Source organism: Falco peregrinus, chromosome 5, assembly GCF_023634155.1.
Source record: "Falco peregrinus isolate bFalPer1 chromosome 5, bFalPer1.pri, whole genome shotgun sequence".
In the NCBI taxonomy this organism is placed as follows: domain Eukaryota; kingdom Metazoa; phylum Chordata; class Aves; order Falconiformes; family Falconidae; genus Falco; species Falco peregrinus.
In genome coordinates this window covers 114,902,809-114,924,946 of record NC_073725.1, presented here as the reverse complement: position 1 = coordinate 114,924,946, position 22,138 = coordinate 114,902,809, and the positions used below count along the sequence as shown (strand labels likewise).

The window sequence follows — 22,138 nt, the reverse complement described above, 5'->3', positions numbered from 1 at the left end:
TGTGTGGCTGTATATGCAAGAGAACAAAGCTGTTGCATGTATTGCAAAACAGCAGGGGATTCATGGCCAAGGCCTGCAGACTTGTCAAGGGGAACAGAGCTTAAAGAGGAGTAGCATTTATTTACAAGCTTCCAAAGACATAGAGGCTGTGCAGCTTTAAAAGTTGCAGTCAGGCCTTTTTGGGGCAGACCAAGAGGTGGGATTATGGGTAGTGGCTAAATGTCACAATTCCAAGTTTCCAGGTGTGTCTCTAAAGGAGGATGGTGAGCTCTGCTGCTCACTTCATTTGATGGCACAGTCTTAGATTGTTTTTTGTTTGATTTAGCTTCCCTAAATAATTGCCTTATTCAAATCTGAAGCTCTATGCTTTATAACATCGGTTTGGTGGGTTGGGGTTTTTTTGGTGCTATTGTGGTGTAGCCAGAATTTGGGTCATGAAAAATGCATGCTTAGTCATTTGAGTAAGCATCCAGATTATAGTCATGTTTCTGCAGCCAAGCCTTACTCCATCTTTCTCAAAAAGCAAGATAATTTTTATTTCTGATACAGAGGCTAAAACACCCTTTATTAGAAATTGCCTTGGTGAGCATGTTGCAGAGTTATGAAAAGGCTTCACTTTCATATTCCAAGTCCCAAGTTCTTGTGGTATTCTCACCTAAGGCTCACAGGGATAAGCAAAACAGGCATAGGTATTTATGTAACAGTCCTTTGGGAAATGAGCAAAAACATTTTTCCGGTAGTGCTTCCAATGTCACTGTATGTTCTAGAAACTAAAGTGCAGCTATCCATAGCATCTCCCAGAGACCCTATGAGAGTCCTGGTGTTCTCCAGTTCTGCCAGCATTCATGAAACTTGTCTTAGGGGTGTCTTGTTTTCTCTGACTCTCTTCTGAATCTCCCTCATGCTGCATTTAACGAGTGCGTGTACACCCAAGGAGGTTTTCTTGCCAAGGCTCACCTTTTCCCTTCTTTTATGGCAATTGTCTTTATAAGTATCTCCCTTAAAAGTGAACAGGAAATAGTATTTTGACTGCGTGAAAACTTTATCAAATACAAAAATTTGTATTCCCCACATTTAGAAACACTCATGAGCCTTTAAAACTCCTCATGAGAAATGAGAATAGCCATACCCATCTCAAAATAGACAGTGGTTCCCACTCAGCTGGGGTCTGAGAAATTCAGGGCTATGTCCCTGCTTTGCCAGCTTGTGTTTCAGTAGTGGAAACTGGGAGACATAGCACACTGTGGACAAGCAGAGAGTTCTCTGTAAGAGCTGTGAAGACCCTGATCAAATTCAGGCAAAGGAAGGATCTTGAAGTGAGTTTCTGTACTCAGACTCAATAGAGAAATCAGATTTTGATTATCTGATATGTAAATACAAGGTCTCGGTGGTTTTGAATGTCTGTTCTGTCCAGGACCTAAGAATTCTTTTCTATCCATCTGTTGTATATTTTTGTGTGGAAACTTTTAGTTTTGACTAAAATAGTTATAATCTTGCAGTTGGAGATACAGCTAGTGATGGATAATTATGAATTCTGGCAAAGCACCCCCCCTGTTCAAAATATCACAGCTTCTTAGTTTAGAATAGTCAACTGCTAGGAAGAAGCTGAGACTTCAGGAGCTTTAAGGTTTAATACATTAAGGTTTGAAAAATGTCTTCAGATTCTGCAATAGTTGGTATCATCATTTAGAATTAAGCAGTGTTTTGAAAGTGATTGCATTTGACCTGGTTGAGCTTGTACTGCATAGTTGTATGATGAGAACAATATATCACTGTCTTGATGTTCTTTCCCTGGATCTCAGGGATTCTCCTCCCTCACCCGAAACAGAGCAATGAGAGTCGGGAAGCTTGCAGTGGTAGAGATGCTGGGGTGCTCTTCAGAGCTAGTCTCTTGCTGGTTGTGAGTAGCCTTTATAACTTCCATTAGTAACTAATGGGGGCAGGAGGATCACAAGTGCGCCTCTGAATTTGGGCAAATAACCCCCTCCATCTTATGACACATGATAATCATATGGTGAAGACAAACCAAGAGACAGTTTCTAAAGGTTATCAAGTTACTACTGTGTGTAAAAGTGTTATATGGCCACATATAAATAAATACACAAGCATTTTTGGTGATAGAAGTATTAATCCCTGAAAGCTGAAATTACCACCACCTGGCAGGTGTTGGACAAAATCCTGCATATTAAGCAGGTATCATCCAGGTCTTACGCAGTGCTGCATGGTGTTCAAAATCTGCATGTTTCCCTTACCCTTCCTGTCTCCACTTAGGGATCTGTCTTCCCGACTGATGGACAGAGCATCATGGCTGAGTGCCTTTTCCCCTTGCTACTGCCTGCTGTGAAGTGTTGAATCAGCTTTGTTGAGAGACCAGCAGCTGCACAGCTCAGACAATCTGTTTCTCTGTTAACATGGCTTTAGTGCGGATATGTTTTCCTGATTCCCTGATGTGTCATGTCTAGGAGAATGATACTGGATGGCACATTGCTTCTGTGAAATCATCACCTCCGAAGTCATTAACACTTTTGTGGGGCAGTTGTTTCCACAGTACTAATGTTAGTTGGAATCAGGCAGGGGACCTCAGGCCAGAAAGATCTTCTGAATCCCTTTTCTCCATTGCCCCAGCTTTCTCACTCCCTCCTCCCCTTCCCCAAGCCCAGACTTCTCTCTCAGGCATGCTGACTTGTGGAAATGAGCCAGTGTTGCAGTGTACCACAAGCAGATACTGCTGCAGGCAGAGCGGGGGAAAGGACAGTGTCTTAAGGGAGGGAAATGGATGTATGTTTCAGCTCAGAAAGATTAAAAGGATTGACATTCCTGGAATGATTTTTGTTTGGCAGTGCTTTTGCTACATCTTGTTTTTCTGACCCCTGTGCGGTCCTTAGCATGGTGCTGCTTTAGCTGAGACATCAAAACATTAGGTTTCCAAATATTCTTGGGATCCTCCTCCTCTTCCTTTTGCATGTGTAGTCATGAGGCAGCCAACATAATGCAGAAAGCAGAGAGGAAATCAATTCAGGAATGTGAAGGAAATGCTCTTGATTTTGGCAAGGAGAGACCCTTCCATTTAAGCTACTCTGTTCTACCTTTGTGGTGTCTGACTGCTTTCTGCCATCTGGTTGCAGGGAATGTGGAGCAGTTCTCTCTAACGTCTGTCAAAGAAATGGAACATGGATGATGGGGAGGGAGCCCTCTGCTCCCACCTCATGCCACAGCATATCCTGGTATGGGGAAGATCTTTAGAGGGGGGACCAAGGTGACTAAAAAGTGGGCAGCAAAACGGAAAGGTGCTCCTTGCCCTCTGAAGTTCAGGGGAAATAAAGTTTGCTTGCCCGGAGCAGCCAGGAGCAGTGACTCATCAGGAGCTTGCAGAAGTTCTTGGCTGATGAAGGAGAGCCTCCAGGGTTTTATTGCTTGACCAGGCAGGGTGGGAGTCTGGATGGGCTGAGCAAGTAACTCAGATGGTTATTTTTGTATGAAGAAGAGGAGCTATGGCTCAGGAGGGGTTTAAATTGGAAGGATGGGACGTTTATGTGATGAGGAGATCTTCCTTAAAGGTAGTTTGCATGGTGTTTCTTGAAGGTTTCTGAAAGGAACTGGGAAGGACTGTTATGCTGTGTATGAACTGGCAGCTCCCAGTTGTGTTCTAGGAAGTGTGTGTTTTCCAACATCCTGGATATTAAAGAGCACTTAATCAAGTAGTGAGTGCTGTAAGGCATTAGCTGCTCCAGGAGTGTGCTGTGGGGCTTGGGAGAAAAGTAATGTTTTTGATTGCTGGATTCTGATGCTGTTCTCGTGAAGCAGAGCTGTAACCCCAGGTGGCTAAGCTAGTGCACAGAGCAAAATGAATCAGTGAGAATTGCAACATAAATAACAGTTTTACTGCACTGTCACTTGCTTATGTTGACTCCATCTGTTGAATTCCCTCTTCCCCCAGTTTATTTCTTTTCTTTCCTTTCCTATGTAATAGCTTACATGTCTTTAGAATATATATTCAGACAAAATAAGCACAAGTAGTCTTGGGAGAGCAATTTACTTTCCTTTTTCTCTTAATGGCTTCCTTTGCATTTCTAGCCTCTGCTGAATGCTGCATGGTTTTGTTTCCATTCACAGTCATACCATTCTCTATCATGTCTTTGCTGTACACAATAAACAGTTCCAGGGATCTTCATGCCTGATGGACCTTTAAACCATCAACCACTGAGCTATCTACCGAGTTGTGACTTAGAAACAGATAAGAGATATTTGCTTGAAAATGCCAACAGCAGAGCTTGCACAAATGTGAGTGTGAAAACATATGCAGCAGTGATTTGAAGCGAAGAGAAATCCTAGATATCCTTGCTGAAGATTTTAGGGTTTTGTTTTATTTTTGAAGATAAGTCAAGTTCCCACAGGTGACAGCTTTCAGGAATGAGTTTTTGACATGCTGGTCAGATTCGCTCAGATTCCCAAGAACTGTATGAAATCTCAGTATCTCTTTGAGGGGTGTGGGGTAAAGTTGCTGTCAGTGCCACTGATGTCTAGGATTTAGCAAGTCTCCCCTTAAGGTAATGCTTAAAAGAAGTAGATGAGCCCTGCAGAATGGGAGAAGGAAGATTTGAGAGTTCTTTGTTTACTTCTGGGTACTTGTGTTTGGATGATTTAGTAATACTTGAGATAGATGGTGCAACAGAAGAGAGAGACACTGCTTGGCCTGTTTGGTCATGTGACAGAAAGCACAAATGTGGGTGTCGAGAAAGGAAATGTGAAAAAAAGAGAAAGAACAGCAATATATGAGAAAGAACTGGCCTGTGGTGGCATATTGCCAAGCTTTGCATGCATGGATGACAATCTTAAATTCATGTGGAAGGGAAAGGGAAGTCAGCTAAAAGGGAGTTTAGGTGTGTGAGCAGTGATATGAGAGGATGGTATCCTCATTTTGAATCCCACTACCAAGTGGTGGGGCCATAGAGGAGAACATAGCTGCAGTTGAAGGGTTCCCTACAGGCTCATTAAGGTATGCACTGTCAAAAAGTGGGGCTAGGGTGCAGAGCAGAATAAAAAGACAGATGCATGGCAGGTGTCTCCATGAATTCAGCACGCACCTCGAAGAGCCTCCGTGTATTGGGGATGGATGTCAAATCCTTCCTGGGAGTTCTTGAGTGATTTAATCTTCATATCTTTAGTCACACATGGAAAAAATACAGAGGAAGGCTGGCGGGCAGCACTGGTTCCTCTTGGAGCTACTGTTGCCTGTGATTAATGAGATGCAATATGTTTCTAATTTTTGCTTCTACCTTGTTCAGTATTACTACTTCTGTGTTAATTTTGATACATTTATTAGCATGAAGACTGGGAAAGGGAAGATTAGATTTAGATCTTCTCAGTACTACTGTTTCTGGTCTGTGCCTTCTGCCACATCCTGCTCCAACAAAGATGTGCCATGCCTCACTCATCTTGGTATCAGTGTCCTGCTGTCCCACACAACTGTACAGGTGGGTTTCATGGTGGTTAGCACTGAAATGAGCATTAAGCATTCTGAGTAACATCTATGGTATTTGCTCTTTCCCCTTCTTTCTGTGGAAAATGTGTGTAGAGTGCAATGGCTGTTGTTACTAATTAGATATGTTGTTGGGGGGGTTGCATGGGTTTTTTTAAAAAGAAAAAAGTGTAAAACTATATATATGTATAAAAAAAGTCATATCGTTGGGATGGGTGGGTGTTAGGGGTTGTTAAAATGGGATATAGCAACTGTGCTAAAATGCGATATAGCAACTGTGGCTGTCAATATTGGAAAGTGTGTGAGAGGGTCACATCCTGGCAGACACACATTCCATCCCATTTCATGACCATGAAAAGTGCTAGTATGTTTTTTTGGAGGTGTTGCTGGATCAGAGTCACTGCACAGGGGAAAAGCAAAGGTAAGGAAATAAAATTTAAAAAAAACACAAAGGAGAGAGTTTTTTGTGATGGCCATACTTCTTGTGGAAATCTGTGTCTCAGTCTCAGGTTACCCCCAAGACAGCTCTGACTCCTGTACAGGCAAGATGTATCCTCATGGGAAATTTCACTATGGCAGGGTAGCAAAACTGTTGGCCGTGGTGTACGTCTCAAAGTTTTAAGTCACCTTTTATATGCTGTGATTCAAGCATATAAAGGTGTTAGACACCTAGAAGATCAAGATTATGGTCTTTAATTTGTTTTAGTGTTCTATGAGTACCTAAAGACAAAGCAGAGGGACGGTTTTGATGGACTTATGATCTGAGGAGGTGCCATGTCATTTTGTACTGCTGGAATTTTCTTGAACAGCAAAGTTTACAAATGAGCTGTATTACTTTTGACAAGCCAAGGATTGAGATGTACTGAAGCCAAGTCACCTGAATCCTTGTTAACAGAGTTTATGTACTCTTAGCTGGCAGGAGTGAAGTTTTTGTTAAGGTCCTCCCCCACTCTTTTTTTTTTTTTCCCCTCCTTTTCAAAAGCAAACTTCATATTAGGCACTAGAGTGAAACTGCAAAGTAAAAAGTCATCATTTTCAGCTGGGATTTTAGATTTCCTCAACTCAGAAATGCAGAAAAAGTAAAAATAATGGTAGAGCTACAGGTTACTTTATTTTTATCACAGTCCCAATTTCCTGTAGGTATTTATGCCATATGAAGTTTTGGAAAATTTTGCATTATGCTAGTAACCTGAGTATGCTATAGGTAGAGCAATGCTGGCACATCTGGCTGAACATCCTGCATTTTGGGTGCTGCAGTTACTGGGTGTCCCGTGCTGTGTGCGTGCAAGCACTACAGTCAAAATCCTGCTTTGAGGAAGGAGGTGATAGTTTTGGTGGTGAAGAGCATCTCAGTATGGAGCAAAGCCCTGTCAAGATACTACACACCAAAGATCAGACATTGAAAGAGTGGGAACCCAAAATCTGTAGCTCGCCTGTCTGTCCTGCGTGTCTGCCTATTCCCAGAGAAAGAGCAGGTTTTAAAATGAGGGGTGGAAAGACCTTTAGAGCACCTCCCGGTTTTGTCTTGTCTCAGATGGTCATAATATGCGTATTAAAGAATCAAGGAAAGAAAGGGTGTTTTGTAGTGTGTCTGAGTTTTGGAAAGGGCTTTACAGCAGCTCTCCCCAGATGCTGAGTATTGACAGCAGATACTGAATGCAGTTGTCAGTGATGGCGAAATGGCAGTGTTTTGTGGCAGAAGTTGTCATAAGGAAGGTAGAGAGGAGCTGATCTCTAGGCCTTCTTGTATAAACAATCATTTGAAGATGTTCGTGTCTGGTAACAGCATGTTAGTAGCTGTTGGTGATTTATTTTTCTTTTAAAATACAATTGTGATATTTTGAATAAAATAGAAGCCACATGTAGCTGGTTTGTAGCTTGTCACAACTGAGTACAACTGGAATCTTAAGGTGCCAGCAAGAGTTATTTTTCCATCCACACAGCATAGTATTAAAATGCAAAGTAATCTTGCAGTTGTAGCAAAATGCATAGCATGCTTTTTATTTATATATACCCCATAGTATTGAATGTACAGTCACATACCTTGGCACTGCAGTTCAAATAGATTAATGTAATATTATCAGAGTATTTATCAGGACAGTAGCTTTTCTTCATGGGCATTTTTTGCTCGTTTTTGTGCCTGTCTTTTCTAACCTCATATATGCAATGCAAGGGGATAACTTTGAAATATATACTGGCCCACTGCTTTGCCATTTCAGTTGTATTTGCCATATCACCACTAATATTTATGAACAAAAACAGTTGACCTTTGCAGAGTGAATGACTAGATGCATATGTAATTAGATAATTAATAGTGGTATGTCTCATTTATTTACCTCAGGTGGTATAGTCATATTGGGTGCCTGGTGGTGATTTGAATACTGCTACAATAAATAAAATTCAGAACCACACCAAAGGTATTTTTGAGACACCTAGTTGATTCACTGCAGGAGAGGGGCGTGGAGTGAAATAATATTTATGTGGTGTGTGCTCTCTGGGGATGAAGAAGCAGGAATGCTTGGAGAGCTAAATTCTTTGGCAGATTTGCTGTACGTCCAGTATGCACACTCTTACAAAAGATCACATATCTCTGCTAACCTATTCTTTTTATTTTTGTCCATTCTACACTTTCCTCCTGTTTTCCCCTTAAAACATGTGCTTAAGGAATTTGAAGCCTTGTATGTTAACAAGAAATTGGTTTCAGAGTGTGACTCTGACACCACATGCAAGCAGTCCTCTCCGAGTCCACTTCATTCTCATTTATGCTGGCAAGATACCAAAGATCTGTTGTAGCTGTTGCCATTTCGAAGTATAAGCTGAGATTGGAAAACTGGAGAGAAGAGGTGTATAGAGAAGGCCCCTCAGTGCAGATGGTAAAACCCTGATACTCAGTAGGCTGAATGAAAGGATTGGATACCAGAAGCTGGAGTATTGCAAAATTGTGCTACTTGAGTGTTATTACTGACTATTTGTTAACTTGTAGAAGCCCACCTCTGGGACTGGCTGTCTACCTGAGCACTGATGGAGATGCCAGTTAATGCCAACTGTGGCAGCAGCTTGGACAGCTCTGTGGGAATCAGGATGATGGTTTGTTTCAAGGAAACCTCCAAGCAGATTTAATTTGTAATTGTCTAAGACAGGTTTGAAATAAAAGCAGAGAAGTGAAAGACTTTGTGATGACCCACTGTGTGTGCCTGCCCAGCCCTGGCTTTATCCCTTGTCTAGAGACTGATGCTTCAGTACTAAATAATTTGAGCAGAAATGTGTTCTATTTTTTTATTTTAAGAAAAAATTCAGTGCTTTCTTTGAGATTTGCATGTGTAGATTTTCCTTCTTGCTGGGCTGCTATTGCAAAAAGGCACATGCTTCTTGCTGCAGCTTGACTGACTGGCAGTGCTGATGTGTGAAGAAGAAAACCTGGATAATTTCAATTCCTTTAGTGTTCTAACACAAAGGATGGCTTTATCCCTTATGAAGAGATCTGAAAACAGATAAAGATTATTAACATTAAATTAATAGATGTAGGGCAAATAATCAGGATGTAATAAAAGACAAAATGTCCAAAACCATAGTGATAGCTCTTCCCACCCCCACCCCCCCTTGCTTCTTTTTGTAGCATAGAGGATGGAGGAGATGAAAGAAACATTATCCAAGCCTCCTTTTGCCATCAACTCCTCTTGAATAAAGAAAGACTGGAAGAGCTGCTCTGCAGCAAATGGTGTTAGTTTCCGTGTATCAGTGTGAATTTAGATTGCAAGGCTTATTTGTGGGATTCAGCATTTTTTCTAACAGCTACAAGCAAAGAGGAAAGAAAGCAAAAGAAGTTAGACATTTACCCGCTTGTGCCTTTTCTTTTCCCAGCTAGAAAAATAAACAAAAGCTATATTTAAGTGCCTATATATCAGTATTATATGCTGACGACCCCTAGGACTGAAAGTCTCTACTGGTCCCATTGCTGTTTTAATAATGGGAAGCCTTCCTGTGAGGAAAATAGTGTAAAGATTATAGAACTGATTGTCAGTTGAAGGAGAGTTCAGAACCTGGAAGCGGTGCAAGTAAAAGATGCTTGCAGTGTCAGATGCTGCTTTAATGTGGCATGTGCAGTAGGTGAGAACTGAGCCTGTAACAGTTCTAATCCAAGCACTGCAACTGTTTGGAACTAGGAAGGATTACTGAAGTTCAAAATAAATAAAAAAGCATATATGGGGGTCTTAATCACCTATGTAGGGAATGGATAGCAGGTGTAATAGTAATCTGTGTTATCTGCTGGTGCATATTAAAGAGAGAGTCACAGAGAAGTCATTGCTTCCTGTCCTCAGCCTGTTTCATACCTGTGCCTATGCATGTTTTCTCTCTCTGTTGTTACGATTTCAGAGTCCAGAAAATCACTTGCTGCTCCCTGGAGTCCTTAGAAGGCTATTTCCTGTATAGATCAGACCATTAAGGTATGAGGGTTCTTGCTATCCTTCCTTGCTTACAAAACACTGAATCGATGGAAAAGCAAGTAGATGATAGTGTGTTCTTTTTAGTCTACTTTTTTTTTTATTACGAAGAAATTCTGCACAGGGGGAAATTTTGCAGAGCTGGCCTTCCAGGCTGCAGTTTAGAATTAGGCCATTACCTCAGAACTGAAAGAGTTCAGGCCTCCCTCCACTGCCCAAGCCCTGAATTAGCAGGGCATCCTGGAGCATCTGTTGGTGTCTGCCCTGTTGTTCCTCAGAAACAGGCTGAGCGAACCCTATGTGCAGCTTTCTTGCCTCCAGCTTTTGCAGATACGAGGAAGAGTTATGTGAATCACTAGGGGTTAGTGCTCTGGAGTTCTTGTACTTTCTTGCCATCCATCACCTGTGTTTTTGGTGATCTCCCAGTGAATAATTGTTAATACTTGCTTCATCTGCTTCTTTTAGGCAGTGGTTCAGTAATGCTGAGCTCCAGCAAAAATACAGCTTTCTACCGCGTAGCTTCTGTTCCAAATTGTGTTGTCTGACCACACACATGGGCATCCCCTCGCTGTTATGCAAAGGCTGCTGTGCATTGTACATTGGATCACTGATCTGGCTTCATGAAAAATTGGGAGATATAGCATGTTTCTTGGGTTTGTCTTGTTTTGAAGTTAGGTTGGTTCATGATCCTGCCCACAGCCCATCATGACAATCTGTGACTCACCTGAACTATGTGGGAATTCTAGGGGGATGACTGGCAGCTCCTTGAACTGATACTGTTGGACAAAGCTGCCCTTTCCTCAAACCAACGTGAACCCGAAGTGCTGGAAAACTTATCTGAAACTCTGAGTTTGTTCACAACAACCTCTACACTTTTGTAGAATGTCAGGGGAAGCTGGTTGCAGTCTTATGAAAGCTGTTGCAACAATAGAAGCACAGACTGTTCAGGCTCAGGAAGATGCCAGAATGTCCATTTATGTTTTTTGCAAGTTTGTAGCATTTAACCACAGGGCTAGAATTTCAGTCTATTTGGAAGTCATCACCTAAATCTTGTAGAAATTGGTGCTTTAAACCCTGCCTGACTTTCATTTTACAGGTGTCTGCATCTATAAAGTGTCTTAAAAGTTGTAGTTATGGCTTCCAGTTTTAGACATAAGGAAAAGATTTAATTTATTTTTGAGGCTCAGAAGGAGAAATCTGAAGGTTAACAGTTGGTTGATATATCAGATGTTGCTTGGTATGTGTATCTGCTCTTTATTTTTACATTTCCTTTTCTCTGCTTCTCCAGGTGTCATCTTGACTTGAGTACATTCAAGCTTGGCACTAAAGGAGTATATGAAACTTGCTGGTAGGGGTGGAGAAAAGAAAATGCAGCATCCTTGTGTATATCAAAACGCCTTGTAAAAGCTCTTTAGACAGTGAGAATTCAATTCTGTGAAACAATTTTCATAAGCACTTGATACAAACAGGAAAAAGAACATCTCTGCACACTGTGCAGGCACAAGATGTACAGGTTATAGTGCAGTTAACATTAGTAAAGAGAACGGTTATGTCTAATTAGCAGCATAGGATAGGTGAGAAGGTTTTTAAAGCGTCCTTCTCAGAAGTGGCATTAATCCAGTAATATCCAAGCAGTAAACCCTCTAATGCTTTTCTAAATGGCCTGGCTAGTCCTGAGGGTGTTTAGGCTTTATTGTTGCACATGTAATTTAATGAACTTTTAAAGAGACCTCTAGGCAGCAGCCCAAACTCAGAAGGGCAGAGAGGAAAATGCTGATAGACAGTCCTACTGAGCTAGAACGCAGTGGCTGTGAAGGAAAAGTTACTGAATGGGCTGATGGCTGAAAAAAGTAAAGCTACTGCACTTGCACTCATTAATGGGCTTTTTGTCCGAACTGGAGCCATCTCTTTCTTTAGGAAGTTATTTGTGTTGGAAATAAGGCCACAGCTAGGCTGGAGCAGGAAGGAGGAGGCGGGTAGTTAGTGATCTCAAAAGGTGTGCTCTGGGTGCAGAACAAGAGCTGTGGAAGAAGTAGGTTGGCTGCAAGGGCATTTAACTTGGCAAGAAAGCTTCTTCAGCTCTGTGTGCTCTGAAAATCTGGTGTCCCACTGGAGCCTTTGGGTCGGAGCTGAGGAAGCCTGGAGGTCATGGTGGTGGGGTTCCCTGCCCATTCAATTAAGGAGCCAGCAGCCCTCCTGCAGCAGCTTGTCTGTCCCCTCCTGCAGCCTCTCTGTGCTTCACAAAAACACTAGAAAGTGCACTCAGCAGAGGAGTGCTTGTCACCCGTTTCCTGTTCCCAGCCTGGAAAAGAAGCCTCTTACCTTGTCCAGTAGATCCCAAGGGCTTCCCCAGCATTTCATAAAGTGTTATGAGCATTTCCTGCCATGTTACTGTGTCTGTTTTGCTTAAAGGGATGTCAAAGCAGCAAAGAAGTGCAGGCTGTTTTTTCCCTAGTGATGCAGATTGTCTGTATTGGGGTCAATAAAGAAAACAGAACTTTTGATTTCCTTCCTGTGACCTTTAAATGATGCATTTCCCTATATTGAGAGGTGCCTGTGACTTCATTCATGCCTTAGCTTGGCAACTGGATGGAAAAGCGATCTTGCTTTCCTGGTCTGATTCATAGGTCCCTAATGACAGGTTACATGTTAATACTTGTTTTCAGCAGTTAACATGCAGTTGTGTTGTGACTGGGACCTGATAGCAAACATGAGTGAGAAGAGCTTCAGGCTAAATAAAGCCTAATAGTGCAGCAATGATACTTTTTGTTTGCCTACTTGAAAACAGTTTCCCCACAGTTGTTGTAGTCCTTTTCTAAGGCAAATAGATCAGAGGTGATTGGTTTTGCTTGTTTTCTCTTCTGTTTTAATGCATATAACAATGCTTTATATAGCATCAGTTTTGTTGCTGCTCCTTCATTGCAATGATTATTACTATAGGGCATAAAGTATCAAAATCTGATCACAGCCGCATTGTGTAGGAACTGTATAAATGTGCTGTAAAGAGAAAGTCTGTGTCACAAAGTGTTAGTGGTGTCTAGAGAGATGAGGCAGAGAAGAAAAGGCATGATTCAGCAATGTGCCCCTGTTGCACAAAAGCTCAGTTGCAGAGTCTGATACAGACCAGTTCTTCAAATAATAAGGGACGCATTTCTTGTGTACAAATTTGCAGGATCAGGAAAGATGAGCTCTTACCTCTCTTGTAGAGATTAGTGCCTTTAAAATAAACTGGCCCTGCATGTGACAGTGAAAGAAGTTGAAACATCTATATAGTGAAAAGTCCCTTTCCCAACCCTGATAGGGCCAGAAATTTGTGTAGTATTTAAGAAGCCCATTCAGAGTCAGTGTGAAATTCCTCATTGCTTTAAATCTCATTGAACTTAAAGGATTTGCATTGCACCCGGAAGTCTCTTCTCCCAGCAGCTGAGGAGCAGGTGGGAGGGTTATTGTCCTTAGCAGAGGGGTTCTCTTCTGTTTGCAAGTACTGCAAACAAATAGGAAAAAAATTGCTGTTTCCCACCCAGAGGTGGGTGAGATAGGTTTGTCTCCATCTCAGATTCAAAGTCTCTCCTTACTGTCATTTGAGGTCTTTCCAGTTCCAAGGGACCAGTTGTTTCTGTATTTCTAAGAAGCTGGGCAGCCCAGAGATGGTGCAAGTCTTGTGATGGCTTGGCATCCTTTGGCTGGAGAAAGTGCTAAGAGGAGCCTGTGCCACTATCTTTGAGCTCAATGCATGTAGGTGCCGATTTGTAGCAGAATGATGCTGGCTCACTGACATTGCTCTCTCCTATTTCTTTACAGCTCCTGTATGACAACCCAAAAGCCCGTCAGGAAGTAGAGTATCATTGGCGAGCATCAGGGTGTCCCCACATTGTCCATGTCCTGGATGTTTATGAGAATATACATCATGGAAAGAGATGCCTCCTCATTGTCATGGAATGGTATGGACCAGCAGCGGCCCCCCATCAAACAGCGGACTTTGAGAGGGTGGAGGGAGTGGTAGAATGTGTTGGATGTTAGATGAGAGTTAGGTGAGCTTTCTCAGCAGCATGATTTTGGTTTGCACAGCAAACCTTTCGTTGTCTTTATGGTACTGGTAGGGAAATGTATAGCTGCTCCAGCTGTCTTGTATGATGGAAGAATGAGGAATCTTAACCAGTAAATAATTTTTCTTGTACCCCGTGACAATTGTCCTCATTAAAACATTGACTAATTAAGACCACCTTGAAAGATATGTCTCTACAAATATGATGCACTTTGATTGGTTTCCAACTTCAGATGTAAATCCAGTGATCTGACATGATCCTTTTTGCTACTATTTTGACTTTAACTTTTTGTGTTCTCTCCTTTATCTGTAATACCACAGTTACTGTTGTCTTCACTGGGGACAAATTAATCCTTTTCAGTATATTTGCTTCCTTCTTTCTTTTTTTTTTTTTTCCCATCTTCAGCACTTAAAACAAGATTACTGGTCAGCCTCCCAGTGCTAGTGTATCTAACTTCCCAACTACTTGTGTCATGTTCCTTGTGACAGGGTACATTGAAAGCATCAAAATCTCTTGGTCTTGTTTTGTGTTCTGTTTATTCCATATCAGAATGGCTTTTTGCACTGATTCAGATGAGTGTGATGTTTAGGAAGCATTGGCATAGGAGGCACCCTGTAATCTTTTCTAACCTGTTCCTGCCATGGTTCTGTGCCATTATATGGATGCACAATCAGATGTTAATTTGATCTTTTCTGCTCGTGTAAAGTGGGGTTTTTTTTGTGTTCTTCGTTTCAGCATGGAAGGAGGAGAGCTGTTTAGCAGGATCCAGGAGAGAGGAGATCAAGCTTTCACTGAGAGAGGTGAAAAATCAGAAGTTTAATTTTAAAGTTTGTTAAAGATTGCTTCTCCCTTTCTCTGTCCCCTTGCTTAGTTACCTTACAGGAATTTTTCTTTAATTTGATTTTTGTTAGTAATTTTTAATTTTTTAAAGTTTTTATTTTTAAAATTTTCCATCTAACATTGTATTAAACAGTTATTTTTACAAGTTACAGAAAATCAGGAATTACCAGAATTGGCTAAGTTCAGGCACAGTGTGGAAGGTTTAGAGGAAAACTCTTCATACAAACCTGCTCAGCTTCATTTCTGTACCACCGCAGCCTGTGTTACTCTAGTCCCTGGTCTTCTGCTAGACCACCTCTGACATGATTAGTGCAGCTCCTACTATGATTTCTTTTCTGGTGGTCCCTCAAGCAGCATCACTGTGCACAGCTATACTGTTAGGTGATTAATATCACAAGGAAATCGCATCAGATGAAACATCTCTTATTCAAGGGTTTTAAAGTACTACTTGAAGGGAAGTATTATTAGCCTCACTGTAAACAAGCCTGCTTATCTATGATAGGGAATATGCACAAGTTAAAGACCTGGTGTGAGTTGGTGACAGAGCTTGCAGTAGAATAGTCTTGCCATTTTTATTGTCTTTGCTATTTATTATATGCGGAGCACCACAGGTGTGGTTGACTGTGGTTCTTCTTGTCCATTCACAACTCCTGTTGCTGCTCAGGAATAAAATGTTAGTGTTTGTAGCTAGTGCTGTGACAGAATGATTAGAAGAAGAAACATTTACACCCGAGCTTGTAAATTACTGTGACTGTTTTGCAAGTCTCTTATAGAGCCCAGGCTTTTTTTGATCCTGTGCTCCTGTGTTTCCTAGCCTGGGATGAATCCTTTAAGTGTTATGAAAGACTCATGTAGGGAAAATGAGCATTTTCAGGAAATTTATTTCTTCCTCGCTAAAATAAAAGATTCCAGGGGAAAGACTCTGATCATTAGTGACTCCACTGTGCTAAAAACGTGATTTTTCTAGATTAAATAGCATTGTATAATATCTTAAACACTTACTCAAAATCGTCTGGGAGTGTTAAACAAAAAAACCCACCTTAATTCTTTCCTGAGATAAATGAGTCTTGTTCCACCGCATTCCCGAGGTTCGCTAGCTGTTTATATATCAGCCACAACTTCCCATTAGGAGCCAAGGTTTTCCCTGAAGAAGATGAGTGTTCCTGCCTTCTGATTGGCCTTGCTTGAGATTGTGTAATTTCAGTCTCAAGCCATGTCAGAAAGGATTCCAGGTTGTTATAGTACAAGGATTTCTACCTTCTCTCACTGCTGCAGCCAAGGTTTCTACCTATGCAGAAAAAAGAGGACCAGGTTGAAGTTGTTGTTTCCCTGACAATGGTGATGTAACATAATGCTCACTTAGTACAATGGGAATGTCACTCCTCCCTGCTCTGAAACCTCTGCCTATGTAACTGAACTCTTCCAGACTTCAAGAGTACTGCTGTTGCAAGGCAGCTCACCAACCACTAGAATTTCCCACTGGAGTTATGTTAAATTTTAGAAACATATTATTTCAAAGGTGGCAGTTTGGGCTTTGCAGAATAGAACTGTTGATTTTGTTTCTCCTGAGGAAAAACTAAAGATTGTGAGGAATGAAGATGTAACCTATCCTAAAATTACTATATTGTTATGTTGCTCTGTTTTTAGAAAATCTTTTAGATCCTTCTGTTACCCCTGAACTAGAAGCTGAAAGTTAAACTTCTCTCTCAGACAACTGAGGACATGTCCTGGACAATCAGGGTTATGTCCTCGTTGGGGCTCCTTTCTCCGTAGTCTTGCATGTTGCTTGTGTACCTGCTCTGCTCTTGCTGCTTTTCCAGTGAGCAGGTTAAAACACAATTTTACAAGCTCATAAAGAGCAGGAGACTCAATGGTTCTGTTGCAGTGCCTGCACAGGAGGGCTGAACAGCCAGGGAACTGGGGGCTATGGCTGCCTGCAAAACCAAAACACAGCTGTTAGGGCTAATTTTAGGTTCTCTAGTCTTGATGCTAGCCCTGTATTCCAGCAAGCTGTTTGTAAGTCATAAGCATTCCCAAGCATGTCCCTGAGTTACAGTGGGAATGTTAATGTGACCTTTCTCTAAAATTGTATTTATAGAGGCCTCTGAAATAATGAGAGACATTGGAACAGCCATCCAGTATCTGCATTCAATGAACATCGCCCATAGAGACGTCAAGGTGAGTCTTGAAAGTGTGTGGGCAGGGAGAAAAGAGCATAAGGCAGAAAAATAAATGGGCAGTGGTGGTTTAAATAGATCTAGGAGTACAATCAGATGGTCAGAGTGTTCCTGTACCTTTGCCAGTGTGAGAATGGATCTGTTCACAACTAGTTTGCAACTAGTCAAAGGTCAGAATTTTATGTATGCTAATGCCTCCTAGGTGTGTACAGAATGCAGAAGAATCTCGTGATAGTCAGATGGTTAATTAAAGAGGTACTACCAACTTGCAATCCAGTTAATTAACAAGAAAATAACACTGCCTGAAATGAACTTATATTAGATGCTATACCTCTATGTACAGTCTTTGCCAGTTATTAGTTGTTTTCAGATTTATACTTGCCTAAAAAGACCAAAAAAACCCCCAAAATCAAAAAACCCACACCCAAACCAACAACCAAACAAACCAAAAACCCACCCCAAAAACAAACACCACCACCCCCTTCAGAAACAGGAGCAGTGCATATATGGGAGGAATAATACCAATTCCATGCATCCAACCCACTTTACTAGTATATGTAAATATTTGGGAAGATGGGAAGGTCTCAGTTATTACTATGTGGAACAGTGTTTTATTAGCTAAAGTTTGTACCCAGATCTTGTAGAGATTTGACAGGGTTTGTAGTATTGTATTTTGTGTTCATTCTGTAAAGTGCACAGTATAAGCAAAGACAAGGTAGCTGCGCCAAGGCATTTCTAGTGCAGCGGTACAGCAGTGTGATGGAATGTGCTGGAGAGCAGGTCACATGATAGACCAAGGCATCTGATTGCTTCTGCAGTTCAGTGTTTGTGAATTTTCTACAGATGCTTCTGTGTGTTTAGCTGGAGGGGAGCTGCCATTGCTTGGTGTCACTGAGGGGTGGGTTGAGGGTTCTTTACGTAGGAACTGGAGAATGACTTAACAGTTCTGAGACTAAAAATCTATTCCCTTTTGTGGAGCTATGTGCCATTGCCTATCACCAGTGCAAAACCTGAAGTGCTTAGCCCCAAACACCCCCTACACACACTCAGAGAACTAACATAGAAATGGTACAAATTACTTAATAGATCCTAAATCCTGTTTGCTTTCAAGCCCTTTGTTCTTTATGTCCCTAAACACTAGCATGTGAGAAGGCATAGCTTCCTTATGACTGAGAAGCTAGAAAACAAGTTCAAACAGTTGCAGATTCTGAAGATGTTCTATTGTCCCTGTTCTTGTGCACAAGAGCTGTGTGATTCTGTGATTCCTCCTTTGCCAATTCTGGTTTTGGGGAGCCTTTATGGAGTGTAGAGCAAGAGTGGAATTAACTTGGGTTTCAGGGTGGGGGTTGGGGATGGGGATGGACAGGAAGGGACCTGTGTCTGTGTCCGTTAATTCTGATGGCGTTATGTCAGTTGCTCATTGAGAGTTTGGCTGATGACTTCTCTCGTCTTCTACCTGAGCTACCTGAGTGCAGTACAGAGTGCTGTCACATCAACTGGTGTTGATTAGACAGAACAGTCCTAGTAAGTGCAGTGAACTAGAAAGAGGTTCAAGAAGCCAGACTTGATGCTAATCGGACATGATGAGAGTCTTGTGATGGCTCTCCTAAATACCATATTGAGAAGGATGTTGATCCTTAGTCTGAGCAAAAATGCTACATGTTGGGAGGGAACTTTCAGCATGCTGTGGTGGAGATGTGAGAGAAATAAGAAGACCCAGATGCTGGTGGTGATCCAGGCAAGCAGGAATCGTTTGACCTTTCAATTCAGTAGAGACATCTCTTCATTGTCCAGTTTATCCTTTCTCTTGGTGGCCTTTCAGCCTGAAAACTTGCTTTACACCTCTAAAGAGAAGGATACTGTACTCAAACTCACAGACTTCGGCTTTGCCAAAGAAACCACTGTATTAAACGCGCTGCAGACACCCTGTTATACTCCTTATTATGTGGGTAAGTTATCCAAGATGCATTTCTTTTCTATTTCAGTCTGTCACCTTCGCCCTTCTACTAGGACAGTGAACTGTAGGAATAGATGGGAAATTTTCTATTGTGAATGTAATGCAGAGAGGTAGCCTGCAGAATTTAACTGGGATCCAACCCAAACATAGTCTGCTTCCAGTACAGCTCAGTTCTGCTCTCTTCCTCGGCTGCAAAGGAAACAACCTTAACAGGGGATGCAAATGAGCAACAAGGAGAAAGTACATGTTGCTTCTGAGTGCACTTGAAGTAATCCAGATGTTTCCTTTGAATGATGCAATAAAAGCCATAATTTTAACTCAGCTTCATGATTATTTGGGTGTTTCTTTGCGAAACGTCCCTTAGCTTAACTAATGCAATAAAAGATAACAGGAGAGTATTGCCTCATCTGTAAAGCTTCTTAAAGCTGGCAAATGGAGGAATTAGTAATAAAAGACCAACATGACTTAATCACAGCTGAATTTTTGCCTGTATTTTGTATCTGGTCCAGAGACAGAGCACCGTGTAATGAATGTCACAGTAGACTGTCCTTTATGCACTCATTTTAGAGTACATCTCTTTTGGTCTTTGAGTTAATAGCCATTCACCATATGGTATAACTGAGGCAGTCCATGCTTGGAATTTCTTTGGAGGAAAGGGTTTAATTTTTTGAAAGAATTGGTTCGTTTCTACAATGTAAGTTTTTTATATTTTTTTGTATTGAAAGATACTGTTATTCATTGTTAGCAGATCATACGTTAGCCATGGGTTTTTTTCTGATGCTTTCTTTATATTTTTGTAAGCCGGGATTAGTGATAAAATATTAAGTAATTTACACATACATCGTTTTATGCCTTATATTTGTATCTAAACAAGCTAACATTTCCCTTCTCAACACCTTCTTATAAACCAGCATGATTGCTCATAAGTTTAGAGAATCATTTTCCTCACAAAATCAAGCTCCCTGCCAGTTCACCTGCCTCAGGGGAAAAAAATGAAATATAATGCTATGGAAGCCAAATTAAAATACAGTGCTCTGTAGCTGCTGGAGATAAACACACTCCATCTAAGTATCGTTCAAAATTTTATTACAGCTAAAGTAGGTCCTTTCTGTTCTGATTTCTGGAACATATGCTTCTGCCTCTTTCAACACAGTGTCTCCCTGTACACATTTAGCTATAGCTCCTTCTGCTTTTCTGTAATCTTAGTACTCTCTTGAGCAGAGAGACACTAGGGTGAAGAGTAGGGCATTTTGCCAGCTTCATTCCTCCTCTTTAAAGCTACATTAGATGTGTTTAGGAACTTGTCAATAGAAAATAGTACCCAGTTCCTACAGTGAGTTGCATTTTTTTAATGCCTCTGATATTTGTTGATGAAGTGTGCTGCTACTTATAAGGTGATGGAGAGGAAAGAAAATATCTGGTACTCTGTTAATTTCTGGGTTTAATCTTCTTCAGCTCCAGAAGTCCTTGGCCCTGAGAAGTATGACAAATCGTGTGACATGTGGTCGTTGGGTGTCATCACATATATTCTGTAAGTATTTGGAAGGAGGCTTGATTAATAGAAAACAGACATATCTTGTTAAATCTGCTCTTACAAGTAATTAGTCACTAGGATCATGCAACCTGCTCAGGAATATGAGCTTGTATGGGGCTTTTTAAGAGATGAAAGGGCTTTCCTAGTTAAAGAGTTCTTTTGTCCACTCTAACAGCCTCTGTGGGTTCCCTCCATTCTACTCAAACACTGGTCAAGCCATTTCTCCAGGGATGAAGAGAAGAATTCGGATGGGACAGTATGGGTTTCCCAATCCAGAGTGGGCTGAAGTGTCAGACGAAGGTAACAATGCTCACTGCTACTGATGAGTGTGTGCATGGTGTTGTGCAGTGATGGAGTGCTTACAAGAGACTATTTCTAAAAGCCTGTCTTAGTTTTTGTTTCCCTTTCTTTTAGAATTTAAATTAATTTTTTGTAAAGTGTTACAGAGGATGACTGGGAACTCAGATACTAGCCAGCAACCTAGGTACTACAGAAAGTAAAGGACTGATGAAAACTTTCTTTCAAATTCCAGCTAGCACTAGTGAATGCTGAGATTAAACCCTCTGGAAACAAGTCTTTAATCCCGAGAAAGGAGACTGCCAGGACAGCTGCAATGCAGGCTGAGTTGGAAGAAAGGCAAACTGTCTGAAGAACTCATTCAGTCTTTTCCCTCCTTGGTGATACAGCCAAGGATGGCAACTTTTCATGCTAGTTTTTTGTGATGTGTGAACTTGCCAGCCACCACTTAAATCAAGGTCAACAATTCATTTTGTATAAGTCATTGACCAAAAGCTGCTGCTGTTCAGCTGTGGCCTGGATGGGTTCAAACCAGTGTCCTGAAAGTGGGTGTTTTTGGTTCCCTCTTATTCTGAGAGTCTCCATAAGCTGGAAGTCTCACCTGCCTGTCATATTAGAGGGAAAGGTCAGCAACCTCTGGGCACATCTTTTTTTCTAACAAGCCCTTTATCTTGCTGTTGCTAGCATGCTGTTGTCTCCTGTTTAGCAATAACAAGTTATAGTTGGATAATACTGTCATCTGTGGCATTTTAACCCCTCATTGGATCTCATGGCTGCTTGTGCAGCATAGACTACTGAACATTAATGAGGAAGGTGTTTTGCTTATGTGTTTCTGGTTTAATATTTTGTCTGCCTTGGGTCTTGTTCATCTTACAGCAGTTATCAAAACACCAGGAGAGCTTGGCGAGAGGACATGCACTTGGAAAATCTGTAGGGTTTCTGTATGCTTGCCTGAATGAAGATAGGTGCCTTCTACCTTTAAACCTATTAAGGTCACCTAGTTTACATGTGCTCTTTTAGGCTGATCAGGCACCGTAGCAGACTGCTTTTTTGCTCTCCTTTGTACTGTTCTTGTCATGATTTTCTTTATCTAATTACTGCATCATTGCATCATCTATGGAGACTTCCTCTAAATTCCCCTCCAGCTTCTTGTAACCACCTTAACAGGCTCTGTTGTCCCCTGCTTTTGTTCCCTTGTGCATTTTAGACTTCAAGTAATCTCTACTGTAAAACTCCTTTGCAGCCTCTCTCAACAAACTAAAGTCTCAGCTTATATCTCTGGCAGCTTCTTAGAAGCATTTAGTTGTCTTGCATTTGATGTTTCTAAAAGAGAACTTTTACTCAGAAGTTTTTCTAGGTTCCCCCA

The 22,138-nt window shown here is 41.3% G+C and overlaps 1 protein-coding gene across 4 annotated transcripts in view; it reads left to right on the top strand.

Moving 5' to 3' along the window:
- The window catches only part of MAPKAPK3 (MAPK activated protein kinase 3), a 50,615-nt gene that overhangs the window by 21,722 nt on the left and 6,755 nt on the right, over positions 1-22,138 (top strand). For all 4 annotated transcript variants that reach the window (XR_008747364.1, XM_055805001.1, XM_055805002.1 and 1 more), the window contains exons 3-8: positions 13,723-13,862; positions 14,703-14,767; positions 16,906-16,985; positions 18,807-18,933; positions 20,397-20,472; positions 20,651-20,775. Coding sequence is in view for 3 of the 4 variants with exons in the window: in XM_055805001.1 (XP_055660976.1) it covers positions 13,723-13,862; positions 14,703-14,767; positions 16,906-16,985; positions 18,807-18,933; positions 20,397-20,472; positions 20,651-20,775 (613 nt within the window). In the remaining variant the exon portion in view is untranslated. The remainder of the gene's footprint in view (positions 1-13,722; positions 13,863-14,702; positions 14,768-16,905; positions 16,986-18,806; positions 18,934-20,396; positions 20,473-20,650; positions 20,776-22,138) is intronic.